General features: G+C 55.2%; 1 protein-coding gene across 1 annotated transcript; it reads left to right on the top strand.

Annotated features, from left to right (window-relative positions):
- The first annotated feature begins 238 nt into the window (after positions 1 to 238).
- Positions 239 to 8666, top strand: HMGN5 (high mobility group nucleosome binding domain 5). The gene is made up of 6 exons (XM_040571855.1): positions 239 to 584; positions 1565 to 1594; positions 2335 to 2364; positions 3313 to 3363; positions 6556 to 6699; positions 7980 to 8666. The coding sequence occupies exons 1-6, from the start codon at positions 570 to 572 to the stop codon at positions 8025 to 8027; spliced, it is 318 nt and encodes a 105-aa protein (XP_040427789.1). The 5' UTR covers positions 239 to 569; the 3' UTR covers positions 8028 to 8666.
- Positions 8667 to 17463: the final 8797 nt, after the last annotated feature.

The following is a 17463-nucleotide window of genomic DNA, read 5'->3' as shown; positions in this document are numbered from 1 at the left end:
CGCTCCCCCCGGGCCCGGCCCGCCGGCGCTGCCGCCCGCCTTCCCCGCGCGCCCGAGGGCGGCCGGGCCGCGCGCACTGCGTAGCGCCGCCGGCCCCCGGCTGCCAGCGCCTCTCGCGCTACGGCCGCGGCGCCGCCCCCCGCCCCCGGCCCGCCCCCCGGGCCGCGTCCCGCGCGCCCATTGGCCGGCGCGGCCGTCACTCGGCGGCTGGGCCCATCTGGCGCTCCCCATTCATGCAGTTTGGTTGCGTGTTGGTGTATTTTACTGTTTGCAATAAAGAGGGGGGGATTTTTTTTTGTTCAGTTTCTGCTGCAATTAACTCTTGGGCCCTCGCGCGCCTTGCTTTTTTTTTTTTTTTCCTTCCCCCCCCTTTTTTTTTTTTTTTTTTTTTTTTCCCGGAGGGGGGCCAATTCCGCAGCGGGCTCCCAACAGTTTTTGTTTTTTTTTTTTTAATTATTATTATTATTTTTTTTTTAACGTTTTTTATTCTTATTATTTTCCGCCGGGCGCGTTGCTTGCCCGGAGCCGCCTCCGTCCGCCCGCTCCCCGCCAACTATTAAGGCGCAACTATGCCCAAAAGAAAGGTAAGTGCCGGGGGAGCCGCGCCGGGGCACGGCCGGGGGGAGCGCTGCCGGGGAGCCCCGCCGCCGCCTCCCGGCGTTTCCCCGCCGCCGGCCTCGTCCCGGCTCGGGGCCGGGTTGCGGGGGCGAGGGGGGGGGGGAGCCCCGCGGCCGGCCGCGGGCCGCCGGGGGAGGGCAGCGCGGCGGCTCCATGCTGGATCGCGGCCGGCCGCGGCGCCGCCGCTGCCGTGTGGCGGAGGCGGGCGGGCGGCGGCGGGGCCGGGCGGGCGGCGGGGAGCGGAGCGGAGCGGAGCGGGGCCGGGCCCCGGCGGGCGGCCGCGGGGTGCAAGCGGTGCCTGCGGGCGCTGCGTTTGCCTTTGTTCTCCTTCTTCTTCTTTTTTTTTTTTTTTTTTTTTTTCTCTCCTCTCTCTCCCTCTCTCCTCCTCTCCCACTTCTTGTCATACCAGATGGTTGTGCAATGGTAATTTGGGGCCATTAGGCGGCGCAGAATTTGAAACTGGCCTCGAAGGGAAGCGCCGAGCGCGGCCGCCACCATACCCGGCCGACCCAACGCCCGCCCGCCCGCCGCGCTCCCCCCGCCGCTCCCCGCGGCCCCCCGGCTCCCCTCACGGCCCCCCGGGGGGGCTCCCGCTGCCCCCGGCCCGGCCCGGCCCCGCGAGGCGTTGGCGAGGCGCGGCCGTGCCGGGGGCCGGGCGGGCGCGGGGAGGAGGGGGGGGGGCGGTGAGGGGGGGGGGGGAGGGGGGGGGGCATTGTCCTTGCGCGCGGCCGGCCCCGACCTTGCGGTGGCAGGTAATTTGGCGGGAACTTTTCAAACGCGGCACGCCGCGGCGCCGTGACGTCGCCTCGGCGGCCCCCCGAGGCATGCCGGGAGTTGTAGGCAGGCGCTGCCCGCCGCCCCCGCCCCCTCGCCCTGGGGGCCCCCGGCTCCCACCCGACGCGCACCTCACCCCCCCCCCTCTCTCTCTCTCTCGCGTCCCGTGCACGCTCCAGCTGAAGGCGAGGCAAAGGAGGAGGTAGGACCTGCTTCTGCAGCCCCGCTGCCCTCAGGGCGTCCCACAGGAGTCGCGGAGCCCCCAGCCTCGCACGTGGCCGCGGCCGCTCGGGGCTGTGGGGTCGGGTCCCTGGGCTGAGCCTGGCGCTGCCCGCCTGGAGGCTGGCCCTGCCCGGTGGCCTCTCACCGGAGGAACCCGTTAGAAAGTTGCTTGGGCCTCGCAGCTGCTGAGCCCTCCATCCCCGGGGCCTCCATCCCCGGGGCCTCCATCCTCTGGGCCTCCATCCCCGGGGCCTCCATCCCCGGGGCCTCCATCCCCGGGGCCTCCATCCTCTGGGCCTCCATCCCCGGGGCCTCCATCCCCAGGGCCTGCCAGGCGCCTTCCCGCAGCGCCTCGCTGAGCGGGGCTGCTCCAGAAGCCAGATCCCTGCGGCAGCGGCCGTGCCACAGCCCCTCGGTTTCGGAGGGAACGTGCCCTCCCTGGTCCCGCACCCTCGCAGCGGCCAGCCCGTAATGGCACCGCGTGGGGAAGGAGGGAGACTTCGCCATTTCGCGCCTCAGCGGGTAAAGGGGCGGCTGCACAGAGTGAGAACTATTGAACAAAGCCGCGCTTTTAGGAAGTCCTCGCCACCCTGGCTGTAATTTCATAAATCCTACGACTCGTAGGGGGCTTCGTGGCGGGGTCTGTACACCGGGTTATTCTGGGATACTGTTCTGGTGTTACATGCTCTGAACTCTAGTGACACATCTTTCTTTACGCAGCCAAAGAGAAGGTCAGCTAGACTATCCGCTGTAAGTATCTTTATGTACTCTTTTGATATTACACTTCACGGTATGTTAAGTTCTGGGGGACAGCTACAGAGGAACGACTTTTTTTTTCCACTGGTACTGTGAGAGGCCTGGTTAGACTATTGCAATATGTAAGAGTGAAATTTCTACTTTATGTTTCCAAGTCTTGAGCGCCAACACGTTACAGGCTCACTTTCAGACACCTCGTGTGAGTTACGCAAGGCATCTCGTTCCTCCGTGTTAGTGAACACACAATCTGGACGCGTGAGTTAGGTGTCTGGAGTCAAGGAGTATTGATTTCACAAAACATTTGTTCTCTGTAGGCCTTCTCCTTACAGCTGCCTGCTCGTAGCCGTATAAATTACCTGCGCTTTCCTTCCACTTGTAATTTTCCCATTGATTTTGATGGCCCAACTGTTGGGTAAACTGAGACCTAAGGGTGTAAATCTGTGTCACGTGGTAGGATTCAGCCCGGAGTCACTCACAGACTTACAGAGGCTCTTGGCACCCTTTTCTACTGACCGTTGGTGCGCCCAGCCCCTTTTAAAGCTGTCTTGGAAATGCCAAGGAGATAATGGTTGCTGTTTAGAAAAGAAAGTACTTAATTTAGTGAAATCTAAGATGTGTGTTCATTTATACAGTTACGGCCAAACGTTAATACATTTCATTTTTGGCAGATGCTTGCCCTCACAGCAGACAGTAACATCAGACCGAGCAGTGATCCAGTTACTCCTACTAGCCAGCATCTGTGCATAGCCCCTGTAACACACATGAGGAAATGTGGGTTTGGACAACAAAACAGACTGATCTGTCCCTGACGGTGCCCTTACTACTACTGACCGAGGCTGTCAGCTCAATATATTTTGAAGAGTTTTCAAAAGTTACCGATGTCGTGCTAAAACGTTTACGGGGTTCATCTGACTCTGTGTTTCTTGCATGTGTTTTGTACAGAAACCTGCTCCGCCTAAACCGGAGCCAAAGCCCAAAAAGGCAGCACCTAAGGTAAGTGTTCCAGATAACTTGAAGTTACACTTCTCTTTTTCAAGGTGTTTACAGGGAAGGAAAGTCCACAGCTAATCATTTGGGGTTTTCGTAGTTTTCTTTAAAGATTCCAGATCGGCTTATGCGAGTTAAAACAATGTGAAAGATGTAAAGATAATGGTATCCAACTCCTACTGACACCGACCAGGTCTTAAATCAGTTGTGGGGAGGCTTCACTGCTGCCTTGCAAGGCCCTTCTGTAATTTCATACAATGTATTGTCGGGAAAACGACGCTTTGAATAGAGATCAGAGATTCAATTAGAGAAGGCATTGAAAATTGTGCTTTTAATTACAGTTTCTTAGAATGTTTTCTTTCAAAGGCACTTCTTTCAGTTAGTTATCAGTTTATCGAATTACAATCGCTGGAGGTAAAGTTCTGCACGCTCGTTCCCTTAAGCTGGATATTTTGGGAAATGTCAAAGATACTGGCATGTCTGACAGGAGAGTTAAAGAAAAACCTATTTAAAGTTCCCTTGGCGCTTAGGAGCAACAGCTTGAGACATAAAAGGGGGCAGTTCTGCACTCCGTGAGGTGTTTCCCTGTACCCCCTTCCCGACACAAACGTTCCCAGTGGTCACAGTTTGTGGTGGGTTTTGGTGTTGGTTTTTTTGATCTCTCTCTAAATACTCAGTTTGCTACTGGGAAAGGAAACAAATCTTCCTTTCAGCCTGTTCCCATTGTACGTTTTCCCTCATGGTTTTGGATGGTTGTGTGGGCAGAGCAGAGGTGCGAGGGTTGTTCCAGTTACAGGAGGGGACGAGGGGCTGCGAACCAGGAGCCCGTTGGTGTGCGTGCACGTAAACGGCCTCGCAGCTGCACGTGGCGCCAGGGACTTCCAGAGGATGGGAACTGCCTCCAGGCTGAGCTGTGTGCAGGGAGAAGCAAAGGTGGCGCGAGACACAGACGAGAAAGAACCCCACGTGTCGTTCTGGGACCCCACATCTCAGCCATCTCGCCACAGCGGCGGCATCCACAGCAAGTTTTTCACATCTGGCCGCGCAGCCCCGTCTCTAGGTCCCATGCCAGAGCGGCGGGGAAGCGAGGAGCCCCGCAGCTCGGCATTCCTGCGGCGGGAGCTGCTGGCACACTGGGAGCGGGTCTCCCTCTAGTGGCTGGTCCCCTGGAGGAGAGCCTCTGCTGGGACTTGCTCCGGCAGCCCCAGGGGCACAGAGCCGGCCGCCGGCTCTCCAAGCCCTGCCTTCGGCCTCTGCCGGTGACCCGCGCGGGGCTCGGTGCGCAGTTGCCTGTGGAGCAGGCTGTTGGTGTTCTTTTCCAGTTTGCCTTTTTATGTTTTAATGGCAGCATCTAAAGGTTTACGCACGCGAAAGCTGCGTTAAGGGAGTTTTAAAGTTGCAAAAATAAGCTTTTGAACTTTAAGGACAGCGACTGTAAAAGCTCCTGGTCTGCTGGGGGCTGCCGGGAGTCGTCGTGCCCGCAGTGGGAAGGAGTTTGAAGCTGGGGTATTGGAGGCGCATTTTTGGCTCTCTGAAGTTAGGTGACCTGGGATCAATACTACGCAAAAGGGGGTGTAACAGGAACTGCAGGATCCCAGGGTCCTCAGTCGCAGCTGTGCTCTGTGAGACGCTGTGTCTCGGTGCGGAGCCCTGCCATGGAAGCCAGTTTCCGAGGATTCTTCTCAAGTCTTTCCTTAAGAGAGAGGCTCTGCCAACAAAAGGGTAAAAAAGTGGCGTTTGTTTAATGGGGTGAGGGAAAAGATTCCCCTCTTCGAACAACCCCAAGCCCTTGAAGATCCTTCGTGGCTTATGTTGGGAGGGCTGGTGACTTACACACCTGCACTCCTGGGTCTGGAGGTCGTGGTGCTGCTGGAGGAGCCCTTCACAGCGGGCCGCTTCTGCGCGCTTCGAAGGAAGCTCTGCTGAGAAAGAGTGGAGGCAGGCGGCTCCTTCCCCCTCCGTTTGGTGACGCTCTCACAAAGAGGCACCGCGTCTCTCTCGGAAGTCAGTCCCCAGGAAGGAGGAGAGGCTGGGGGAGAGCGGGCACAGCGCGGGGAAAGGGACTGCCGGCACTGCCGCGGCGGTGTCCCAGGCGGGCCGAGTGCCTCGGGGAGGTCAGAGCGGGGAGTGGGAGGCTGGAGAGGAGAGAGACCCAGCCCCACGTGGGGCTGCGAGCCTCCCGTCTGAGCCTTCTGCGTTACTGCACGACTCCGTGTTAATTTTGGTGAGTTTTTAATCGTCAGCGTTATTGAATAAGCAGCTGACTGCCCCTTGCCGTGTCTGTATTTGCCCTTAGCAAACTCATTTTAATGCGAATTAATTTTGTGCACCGATAAGGTGGGGGCTGAACTGAGCACGCGTACGTTTTAGAACTTAGAGCCGCTAAGACAACCCCATCTGCTGAGTAGATAAACATACATATTAAATAATTATCTGTTGATCTTCGCTTTAGGTAGTCGTTCTGCAGAGAGTTACCGTTCCGTTGCTGTAACCGCGTTAACCAAGGAGCTAAGCCGCTTTGCTTAGCGCGGTTACTGGCAGCGAGAGGCAGGTCCTCGGAAGCCAAACTCGTAAGAGTTTTGCTTGTTACCGGTCTGGGGTCAGGCTCGGACCTTGCCGTGTGGGAAACTGTTACTGCAGAAGCTGCGGCACCAATTTTTGTTTTGATTTAGCCTGATCGTCCTGGCAAGAAGCTGCGGTTAATCAGTAACTGCAAAGTGCCCGTTGTTCCTGAGGTGGTGCCGTTGGGCCCCCAACTTGAGCATCGCACAAACGGTTTGTGATAGCAAAGAGAATTTCGGGCAGGCAAGGGGGAAAGTCCTTTGACTGCAGCTTCGTTATGGTTTTCTAAATAGGCCTCAATGGCACATCTGAAGTATTCTGGCGTCCCCACTAGTTGCACATGTTCTTTTTGTTCTTTGGTATGCCTTTCAGCAGCGCAGCAGAAATACAGGCCAGTTCAACTCCAACATTTTTTAGCTAATTTAATTGAATGCCTATTTAAAATAGGAATTCTTTTAACCCCAGCCACGACTGCTTTTATATTACGCGTTTCCCAGTAGCACATTCGGGGCAGAGCAGAAGGGAAACGCTTCTCCCTAGAAACTTTCATCTCATCTTTGGAGCTGAGAATGTGCGAATGCAGACGTACGGGGTGGAAATCAGCATTTACCGTATCGTGGTCTGTTTTCTTAACAGAAAGAAAAGGCAGCAAATGATAAAAAGGAGGACAAAAAGGCAGCAACAAAAGGGAAGAAAGGAGCCAAAGGCAAAGACGAAACTAAGCAAGAGGATGCTAAAGAAGAAAACCACTCTGAAAATGGAGATACCAAAACTAACGAGGTACCTTAGCTACAGTAAACATGGGAATAAACACAGATGTATTGCTAATGCGTCTGCAGGATCTAATGATTGGGGCCTCCCTGTCGGAAGGTGGTGTGTTTCACTGCCGTCCTGTTAAGACAGACCAGCTGCAGTGTCTGCACGGGGCGACTCCCAGGGAGAGCCTGAAAGAATAGCGTTCTCCTTCCAACTCAGTCCTGCTCTGTGGCAGAGCCCTTCCACAGGTGGTCTGTGCTACCCTAGTGTCCCGCTCTGTGTTGGCACAAGAGCAATGCAGAACGGTTGGGGAACAATAGAGCTCAGAAGGATTGCGGTCCGACCCTGAGCTGCCTTTGCCTATCCTCTCTGGACTGCTGGATTGCCTCTTCTGCTCAGCACGGGTTGGTACTGTGCCAGAAATCTGGTTTTAAGTTTTACACAATCCTTTAAAACAATTCTTCGCGTCAGAACAATTCAGCAAGAGTTCCGCAGAACAAACGTGGTCTTGTCTCTTGATCTGCAAGCCTCTTTCTTACAGGTTCTTACTGTCTCGGCTACTTATCTAAGCTGCCGTGTGCTAGGACTAGCTGCAAGCTTCAGTCGGCTCCCGATGGCTTTTTCCTAGAAATTTTCTTGCTGATAGTAGAAGTGCAACGTTTGCTACCTGTAGGCGCGGAATAGCCTGTTGTGTACTCTGTCGCTTTCGATTGGCAGTGATCTCTTCGTGTGTCTGTGGAGTATCGCTGCGCAGTCAATGGGTTGTTCAGTCTTTCATTCTTCAAACTAATTCACAGTCTTCTCTGCTCAAAATTAGTGTGGGGCTGTTGTACTTGACAAGATCTTTGATAGGAGCTTTGCAATTTTAACGTGTTGACTAAGAGCAGACATTTTGATAGAGATCAGGTGAGGACCACCTTCCCTGAAGTTTGTACAAGTACCGTGATTTTGTGTGTAATTCTTACGCTTCCTTGTGACTTACGGAGATGAGGACGTGAACTTTCCCTAGCGTATGACTGATCCTTATCTTAAATATGTTCCAAATTCCTGCCTCTTTGGATTCTCTTAACGCTCCAGTATTAATTCCATCACCAAATGATGCCCTTCTGCCTTTTAATTTTTAGAATTATCAGCCAACGTGGTGTTGTGTTGATATTTTCGGTAGTAGCCGTGCATTCTTGTCTACCTACCCAAAGTGTTGTCCGTGTGTGTACTAACAAACTAGTCTCTCTTTGATGCTTGTTAGAACGGAATCCGATTAGCATTACAAATAATATTTTTATTCTTCCCAAACACTTTTATAGGCACCAGCTGCTGAAGCATCTGATGATAAGGAAGCCAAGTCCGAGTAATGTTAACCCTGCCCTATATCTCCATCATTTGGTATCCGTACCTCCATGCTGTATTGTTAACAGAGAGGAATATTTTTATCAACTATTTTATAAATGCAGGTTTTTTTAGCATGAATTTAATTATGGAACATCTTCATCTCGGTTACTTGGGAATTAAATCCCTAACAAACAAAGCAAAACGACAAAAAAAAAATCATTGTTTTTAAATTTTGTGATTGTAATAGTTTGTATGGTACATGGAAAGAATAAGTGGTGGTAGCTTTTGACTTCTGTCAGTGTGTCCCTTTTTGTGTAAGTCATGCTTACAGACTTCAGATTTTAATTTTACCCTTGTATGTGTTGTATGGTTTCTTAAAGTGGGGAGGTCTCAAAACAGATAACTGTGTTAAACATTCCAGTGGTTCTGTGGGTTGCTTTTATAAAGAAGGTGAGCTATTTTCATGAAAAACCTAAGAGCTGGAAATCTGTTGTTTCCCAAATGTAATTTTATTTTGTCAGTTTTGAAAAAAAAAATAAATAAAAGTGTAATCACGTTTTTAAATGAAATACAAACATTTCTTTTAAAAGGGCAGGTTGGTTGTATGTACCCACTGTTAGGAATTTTGCTGGATTTATCTTAATAAAAAAGACTCCTCAAAAGCTGATTGTGGTTTGTTGCTTGTGCTGCAAGCGTGCTGCTGGAAAGCTACCAGAGTCCCGAGGAGGTGCAGGAGGACAGGAGCTCAGGCTGAAGGAACCTCTGCAGCTAAAAGCGCTCAGTGCTTGCGCCCCTGTCTGCGGTGGTGTAAACAGAAGCGACTTTACGGGGCAGACCCTCAGCAGCTGAAAGGGGAATAGGCGATCTCATTTGAAGCGCGCCGGCTTACGCCCCTCGGGAGCTTCTTTCAGGTGAAGGCTTACCTTGTAAAGTGTTGCTTACTCAAGTGAAAACGAGATACCGCTGTTGTCCCGTACGCCTTAGGCTCTGCCAATGCTAGAAATTCCGAAGGGTGTCGGCTCCTTTACGTTCCCGTGCCCATTGGTTATGATTTAAAGGGGTTCCTACCTCCTAGAAGCAGCGCAGAAGAGCAGGCGCTGCTGTACGGACAGCAAACCTTCGCAGTACGAAATCGTTTTGTGTCACGATGTTGAAACGTTCGTAGCACTTGTTCAAGTGCATCCTTACCTACCTTTTGTTTATAGTTCTCTTCTTCAAAAATGTATTACTTGCAAAATGTTTTCCTGGACTCAGCTTCCCCTAGCACGGTGATGTGTGTGCAGAAAGTGGCTTCCGTGAGCGCAGGCTTGTTCTGGGAAACGGCAGCTGGACTAGGCAGTACAGACTGGGCTTCAATAGGGGTTTTACCTAATCTTATTTCGGTTGCTGCAGCTATTCTCTGCAAGTTTTTCAAGGACACTTCAGATTTTCCTCTCGAAGCTGCCCTTTATGTGAAGTCTCTTCGCGTTGATGACCAACTGCATCGTGTATTTAATAGGAAGAAAAATGTCTGCAATGCAGAAACCTCGTGCTTTGCATAAGGTTGTTTCGCAGCTCAGAAACGTGAAATTCCAGGAGCCTGCGCATTTTATCTCACACCCAGAATCTAACTCAGCGCCCCGGTGCGATGTCTTCTATTAAACGTGTGTCCCCCGGTCAGTACCACGGGGCGCTGGCTGCGACGTGGTGTTTCACGCGTGCTACTTCCCATCAGCGTGTGTGGTTGTGGTGCTGGGGGCTCCTGGGTGTGTCCTGGGCATGCACGTGTTTCGGACACACGATGTGTCTGACCAAACCGTAGGGTCGGACCAAATGCTGCTTGAAGGTGGTGAGAAATCCCGAAGGACCCGTACTGCCTTAAGGAGAAAATGCTGATTGGAATAACGTGTTTTATGACTGCAATATTGCCCCCTCTCCAACTGGTTTCTCTAAAAGGGCGTAAAACAGCAAATCGGGGACTGCGAGGAAGGTGAGCTCCTTCTCCAAACCTCAGTAACGCTGAACCGTTTCAGTTTTATCCCCCAGTCCCTCAGCGTCTCAGGCATTGTTGTTTAAATAATAGCAGGCAGAATGAATACGGTCGGTATTTTCTTCTGAGCAAAGGGCTGGTCCGTGTGCCGAAGCGTAACAGCCCGTCTGCACGAAGTGAGCTCCCCCTGTGTGTCCAGTCGTGTCTCTCCGTTTTAACAGGGGGCTGTTCCCCAAAGCCATACGATTGAGTGTTTGCTTTTGTTTAGTTCTCCCCCTGCCAGTGCCAGGGCGAGAGTCGTTCTTAATTCTACAACTATTGTTATAATCAGATTCCTCTTTCAAATAAGTACGGCAAATTGCTTAAGGACTTTTCAGGCAGACCTCCCTGCTCAAACCCCTAACTTGTCTGAGCACCGGGCTGTTCGAGCGAGTTGCACAACGGAACGCCTTGCCTGCCCTCCGCCAAGTCCTCGTCTGCTGGGCCTGCAGGCTGGACACTGCACCAAAGGGTAGCTCCACGGCACCTCACCAGATGCACAGAATTGCTGGGCAGGCCAAATTGGCTATGAGGGTTTGATTAGCGTTATTAATTATACAATTAGAGACCTACGGACGGATGTGGCGAGCGGATTCATGAGCGTGCCTGATGGTTCGGAAGTGGCACAATGACGTTTTCGCGAGGGGAAGAGACTTCAGGCGAGGTTGGCAACGACCTGCAGTGGTAGGAGGCCAGTGCAGCTCGCCAGTTCAGCCAGGCGAGGGTCTTGGCCAGCAAGGGGACGGGAACGAGGAGCCCAGCGCGGCCCAGCTCGGGAGGGATGACGTTAACGCTGCAGCCCCATCTGATGGATGGGGAGGTTCAGCCTCACGACTTCGTTCAGCAGCAGTCGTTGGACAAGGCAAGGCTCTGCCCTGTGGTTTCTGCTTTGTCCTCGCCAGGCGTGGGGCTCACGGTGTCGCTTCGGGTGCAGGCTCGCTTCAGCAGCCTGTGCGGTTCGTCAGGAGGCACCGCGACCCCGCTCCCCGCAGTAACGCTCGCTTTTATGGGATCTTCAGCAGGGCTTGGGGAAGGGTTGGCTTTATTGCGTTGTTAGCACAATGGAAAGCTTAGGAAAACACCGCTGACCGCTGGCCAGCGAGGTCTGAAATGAGAGGGAGCCCCCGCGGGTTCTTCCCCATGCCCGTGTGGGCGATGTGCTGGAGCCCCACAGAGGGGACGGGGGAGAAGAGGCACGGCTTCCATGAACAAGCGGAAAAAGAATCGCAACGAGGTCCTGGTATTTGGGGAAAAAAGGGGGTAAATGACGTGTTTAAAATGGGAGGGAAGGAAAAATAACCAACTCCCCCCAAACCACGTACTGGGAGGGCTTCTGTAGGTACATCCTATGCCCACCTCTGCCCCTTTGATTGAAGGGACTGCGCGCAGAAGCCAGGAGACCTGGTGGCTCTGATTTTCAGCCGAAGAGCAACTCCCTGGTAGTTAATGGAGTTACACTGGTGTTAATCTGATGAAGCAGAAAGCAAATTGGATCCCCTGAATAGAAACGGATGGCTCCTCTTGCTAATTGTCCCAGCGGTGATGTTCCTCCTCCATGCAGCTGGCGCAGGAGCCCCGGCTCTGAAACCTGATTCCCGCGGCCGGGCTCCAGGGAGCCGAGAACACCCCTCGGGCTCCGGGACGCTGACGGAGCCTCCCCGGAGCCTCCCCGGCTCCCAAAACCAGCCCCGGGCTGGGGAGAGGAGAGGGGCACGGGTAGGGGGCGGCTCGGGCAGCGACGTGGGGAGGGCAGCCTGCGGGCAGGGCCCCTGAGAAACAAAACGCTGCTTTTCTTTGAGGAAATGGCTCAAAACGCATCAAACGGCAACACCTGAGCGGCGTCCGAGGGCGTCAGGGTGAGCTTCAGAGCGAGGCAACACCCGAAGGCAGGGAAGTGAAGGAGGTGCTCGCGGGATGTAAAAGGGGCAACGTCGCAAAGGAGAAAGCTCTGCTCCTGAAAGAGTGGAAATCAAATCGACACCATAAAGCTCTCGAAGGCATCTTAATACAATTGGACACGTCTTAAACAATTCCAGACGCTCTTAAAAAACAAGGCGGGGGGGGAGCATAAATAACGCAGACAGCAACGCGGGATGGAAACCTAAGAAGAGAACGGCCAGGGCAGACTCAAACCAAGTTCAGTCTCGCTGGAAGTCGCAGCACGGCCTCAGGACCGCATCGCTCCGGGGCCTGCTGGCGGGGCACGGAAACGGAGCTGGTGGGAGCAGGAGGCCGGGGGCGAGGGCTCTGCTTCGGGGGCACTGCTGCAGCACCTGGCCGGGAGCCCAGGAGAGGCTCCTCTGGCAGCAGCAGCTCCTCCGCTCGTGCCCGTGCTCGTGCCTGTGCCCCGTAGTCCTCCCAGTGCCCGCTGCCCAGCCCATGGCCGCCGGAGGCGAGGACGCGGTGGTTTTGCCATCCGGAGGCACCTCCCTGCCAGCCAAGCGAGGTGCGTTGCTTGCAGTGGGGATCGGGGCGAGCGCAAACCTGGAATTCGCAGCGAAAGCTCCTTGTAAGTTATCCAGGCGCTGAAATCCAGGAAAATCACCGGGGTTTTGTTTGTTTAACATTAACGATTCAGGGAGGGGGGTGGAAGTACATTTTTTGGAGCTGAAACCAGATGTGAGACGTCTTAGCCACAAAGCTTTCGGGTTCTCCTCCGTTTGTTTTTCCCCCAGGAAGATAAAAGAAGCTGCGGAGAAGGTTTAGACCGCAGCAGCTATCTGCACCCTCGCTCCGAGGATCCTGCCGGTGCCTCTCTCAGACCGCGGGAGATGTGCTTGGGTTTGCGGGGCTGGGGGCCGCGGCTCCCCGAGGCACCGCTGCAGGTAGAGCTGGGGCAGCTGAGCCCGGGACGGAGCCACAGCTTTCCAGCCGGGGCTGAACGTTTGCTGGAGCAGATTTCTTCCGTCAGAGCCCCGCCTGCCTTTCCTGAGGTGCCAGCCGTAGCTCCGTGCCAGGTCACCGCTCCGTTTTGCACCAAAAGCAGCGCCTTTGCCACCGAGGGAAAGGCCGGAGTCCCCTCCCCACGCCTCGACTGCCAGGCAAAGGGGAAACCCTGCAAGAGCTGCCGTCCCCTAAGGCCTCCTCCCAGAAACCTTCCCATGCTGCGAACAGAAAAGTGCAAATCTCTCCAATTTTTTTTTCCCTGCTCTCGTTTTGCCCCCCGTGTTGCCACAGACCGGTTACAGCAGGAGTTACGGAAACGCAGCTCTTTGGGGTAAACGCGGACTTCTCTGCTCTGCCCGTGCCTGCGTAGCCCAGTGGGGTCCTCTTCTGTACCTGGACCATTACCCTGGGAGTAATTAAAATAATTAACAAGTGTAATTAACTGTTGAAGGGTAAAGGAGAGTTTTAGCACATTATATCAGCAACAATTAAATAAATTGCCCTTTTTGTCTCGCAAAGAATTGACGGACGAGGGGGAAAAAGGAGGAGGGAGCTGTATGGGCTCACGCAGTGGCACGGGGGAAGTGAATAGGGGTCGGTGGCTCTTGTGCGGGAGACAAAGCAAACAAAGCCGTGCCACACGAAATTACCAAGAGGCAGATGCAGAACGGCCACTTTTCACACAACGTGCAATTACGCCGGGGAGCTCATTGCCCAAATGGCTCCCCCAAATTGCCGTGGCTCAGCGAGCGATTAGGCGCCCGAAGACGGCTCAGGCAGGATGGCGAACGCGGAGACGCTCCCGAGGTGAGGCTGCAGACCCCGAGGTGGCCCCGGCCGCGCTCTCCCGCCTCCGTCACCTCGTTTTCTCAGCATAGCCGGCGGCGGGGCTGAGCAGGGTGCGGCTGAGCTGGAGCTCCGCTGGCTTGGAGAAAGGGGCCCAGGTCCCCAGCCCTCCTCCCGGCTCCGTTCGGGCCAGCGCAATGCCTCCGCGCCCCGTTTTGGCCCACCCGGGGTGGAACCCTCATGGCTTCATTCAGTGCTGTAGCCTCTCGGTGGTGTTCCTGCCTGAGCCTTGCTGTGCTGCGTCGCTGCCAGCACCGCCCGACAGCCAGGAGGACCCCGCGAGTGTGGGGCTGCAGCCCCGCTGCCCTCACCTTAACTTGGGACCCCGACGTGTGCCACGAGCCCGGGGCACAGCTCCTGTCCTTCGCCACCGTGTGTTTGTCACCATGCCACTGGGGGGGCTGCTCCCCGCGTCCCTGCACGGCCGGCCTGGCCTCCAGCCTCCTCGCCGAGAAAATTTGGGGTCTGCGTGTCCCAGCCCTCTGCTCCCCACCGTCGGTGAGCGGGCAGCCGGGTGGCCACAAGCTGCGAGTCTCCTGGCCAGCAGGAGGGAGCAGAACCTGCGCGGTGTCCCGTGGGACGTGCGCCCTTCCCCTCCGCCCAAGTGGCACGGAGGTGGCTTGTGTCCATCCTGCAGGGCGTGAGAAGCGAGAAAACGCCCCATCCCGCTTCGCACCTCTTCCTAAAATGTGCGTGCTCGAAGGGAAAGAAACAGCGGTTCCATCGCAGACTCCACTGCAGTCCACAGACGTTCCTCCGTCAGGCTGCATACGGTGAGGATTTCATTCTTAAACCTTTGTATAAACTGCGCTGGATGAATAGTGGTGGCTGCAATTCAAACGAATGCTGCGCTCCTAAAAAGAATGGTGCCCCTCTCCTCTCCTGTAGCCTTTCAGCCCCACACCCGGAACTTGCTGGACGGTCAAATCCAGGTAGCGTTGTCCAGCATCATCCCATATCAACCCTTTCTGCTTCGAGTGTGCCAGTTCGGCTTCTTTGGTTGAAATCCAGTACCTTTCACACTTCTCGTAACTAGATTCGGATTTGTTGTAACCTTCCTTGGACGCTCCCATCAGCGGGCAGCCGGACCCGCGGAAGACGTGGCCCTGCCCTGCAGGTCCGGGGGCTGCAGAGCCTTCGGCTCCTTCCTTGCAACGCAGCCACTGGAGCACCTCTTGCTTCGTATTTATCGGTGTGCCTCACGCTTCTCTGCTGGGACTTGCACGAGCTTTTTAGAAACACACGCACCCACACACGCACGCACGCACGGGTCTGGGGGCATTCGGTGCCGTAGTTGGAGCTGTGCAGCCTGGCTGCTGCGTGTGCGAGGCTGCAGCGAAGGACGGAGGAGCTGGGTCTCGCACCGAGAGCCCGACGTTCTGCAAAGCGGGCTGGAAACGATCTGTGCTGAAACACCCCGAGAAAAGGTCCTGCGAGAAGAGCCCAGCGAAACCCGGAGCAGGAAGCACGGGGACTTTTGCTGCTCTCAGCTGGGAAAACCCAAACCGAAACACGCGGCCTTTCTTTCGTAACCCCGGGCGGGCGGGCAGCCGGAGCTGGGGAGGGCTCCGGGCAGGGGCCCGGCTGCCACAAGCGTCCCCCCCTGGGATAGGCAGGTCCAGCAGCGTTGGTGGCATTAGGACACACGTGCCGATGCCTCCAAGTCTTTGTATTTGCCCATTTTATCGATGGGAAGCCTCGGCCCTAGCTCGGAGCACCAGGTTTCCGCGTTACCCGCGTGGCTCATCCCAGAGGCGCGGGCTCCCCGCTCTGCTTCTCACTCCTGGGGTGTCCCGACGCCGGCAGGCGAAGGGTGCGAGCCCCCGGCCTCTGCTTGGTGCCCCCTTGGAGTGTTTTAATCGCCTTACATCAAGATCTGCATGACAAAACCACCGGCTCGAGCCCATTTTGGTGATCACTTGCACCAGAAACCTTCTGAGTTGCATCAAAAGCTTGGATGATTTTAGGGGCTAGGTTTTTATTCATTACAGCATTGGCTGACAAAACCCATTACATCATCCTGTTGGAAGAGAAATTCTCTGCAGCTGCTTGTGTGGCGCGGGGGGTTTTGTTTAAAAAAAAATCAGACAGATTTTTGTTTCATTCTTTCAGGGCAATTTTCCTTCAAATTGCTGCAAAACTGTATGCTAAAAGGCTTCAGAAGTGGAAAGGAAAAGGGCAGCGCAAAGCAGTTTTAACCGTTCTTTTTTTTTTTTTTTTTTTTTTAATTTCCTTTCCAAAGACCTTGGGGGGGGGGGGGAAAAATAGCCCCATTACCCGGCACATCCAGCGCCCAGCGAGGCGTGAGAAGCGCAGCCCCGTGCCGTGGCCGTGGCAGATGGCACCAGGCGGGCGGGAGGGCTCCTGCCCCGCCACCAGCCCGCGCTGCTGATTGCTGCCGGAGCCCGGCGGGATTGAGCGCGGAGGGAAGGCAAAGCAACGCTTCCCCTCCCTGCTTCTTGGGGCTGGGGAACGTGGGGACGGTGCTGGCCGTGGGGTGCCCCCGTGCCTGGTGCTTGCCCTGCCCCAAGGGGCTCGGCTGGCGCTGGGAAGCCGAGCTCGTTGCGGCCCCGCGAGGAAATGTGAGGGGAGAGGCAGTGGCTGGAGTCCGCTGATGGCATTAGAACATGACACACTGCTCAATTATTTACCGCTGCCACGGCATCCAACCATTCCGTGCACCCCCTCGCCTGGTGCTAGAGCCCCGTCTGCTCTTTCTGCTTCATCGGTTGCTTCCAGCGTTTTGTAACATTAAATAATCTCACGTCTTGTAGTCCGGTTTCTTTGTTTTGATACAAAACAAGTGGCTGGAAGTATGTATTTCTGCTTTCTGTTGAAACGGGTGCCAACCTCACACAAAGCAAGATTCATAAAGCGCGCACGTAGTACCATGAAAAAATATTTCGGTTCTTCATCCGCTGTGACAGAGAGGGAAACATCCGTACCCACGTGGCTGCGTGTCACAGGTGATTGCTGCTGCTTCTGTCCGGCGTCTCCAAAGAGGGGAAAACCTGCCTGTTGCTCCCGGCTGGCTGACGCTGGGGTCCCTGTCCGGTGCGGGGGCAGAGGGAGCGGTGATGCTCTGCCCGGCCGGCGTGTAGGGGTTTCCAGCAAACAGAGGTGTCTGTTCCGGGCAGCAAACGGCTCCAGGCTGTGAGCGACCCTCACAGCCTGCACGAGCCTACTTCTCGGTTGTGCTCCAGGTCCAGAACCTGCTGCTGTAGTGAGCTCCCAAAATAACTTACATTTGCTCTCTTTCATTCTCTTGCTTATCGCGCCCCTCTGGAGAGTCGGTTTTGTGCAACACAGGAGCAAAACCAGCCCCTTCTGAGCCACTCACACGACGACACCAAATCGCTCGCACGCGCCGGGAACCAAAGCTGCGCTGGATGCGAGGGGCCAGCTGCGAGCGGGACCCCGGCGCGGCTCCCCGGGCGTTGGCAGAGCTGCAGCACCCCACACAAGGCGCAGACCCGACGCCGTGCTGTCAGAATAACCGAGGTCTGCCCTGGGACACCAGTGCAGCACAGCGTCGGCTGCTGTATCCGCTTCTGCTCTAGGAACGGGATAAGTGATCGCAGGAGGCTAAACATAAACCGTTTCTTTTATTTTAATGGGAGAACTGCTTGAGTGGTGCAGCTTGGGAGGAAGCTGCACTAGCTTTTTGGGTGCCGCAATGAATTAGCAGTAGGTACTACACCCGTTACCCACTCCCCAGC

This window comes from Cygnus olor, chromosome 13, assembly GCF_009769625.2.
Source record: "Cygnus olor isolate bCygOlo1 chromosome 13, bCygOlo1.pri.v2, whole genome shotgun sequence".
NCBI lineage: Eukaryota > Metazoa > Chordata > Aves > Anseriformes > Anatidae > Cygnus > Cygnus olor.
Note: the sequence above shows the minus strand (reverse complement) of the source record. Positions and strands in the feature narration are given on the sequence as shown.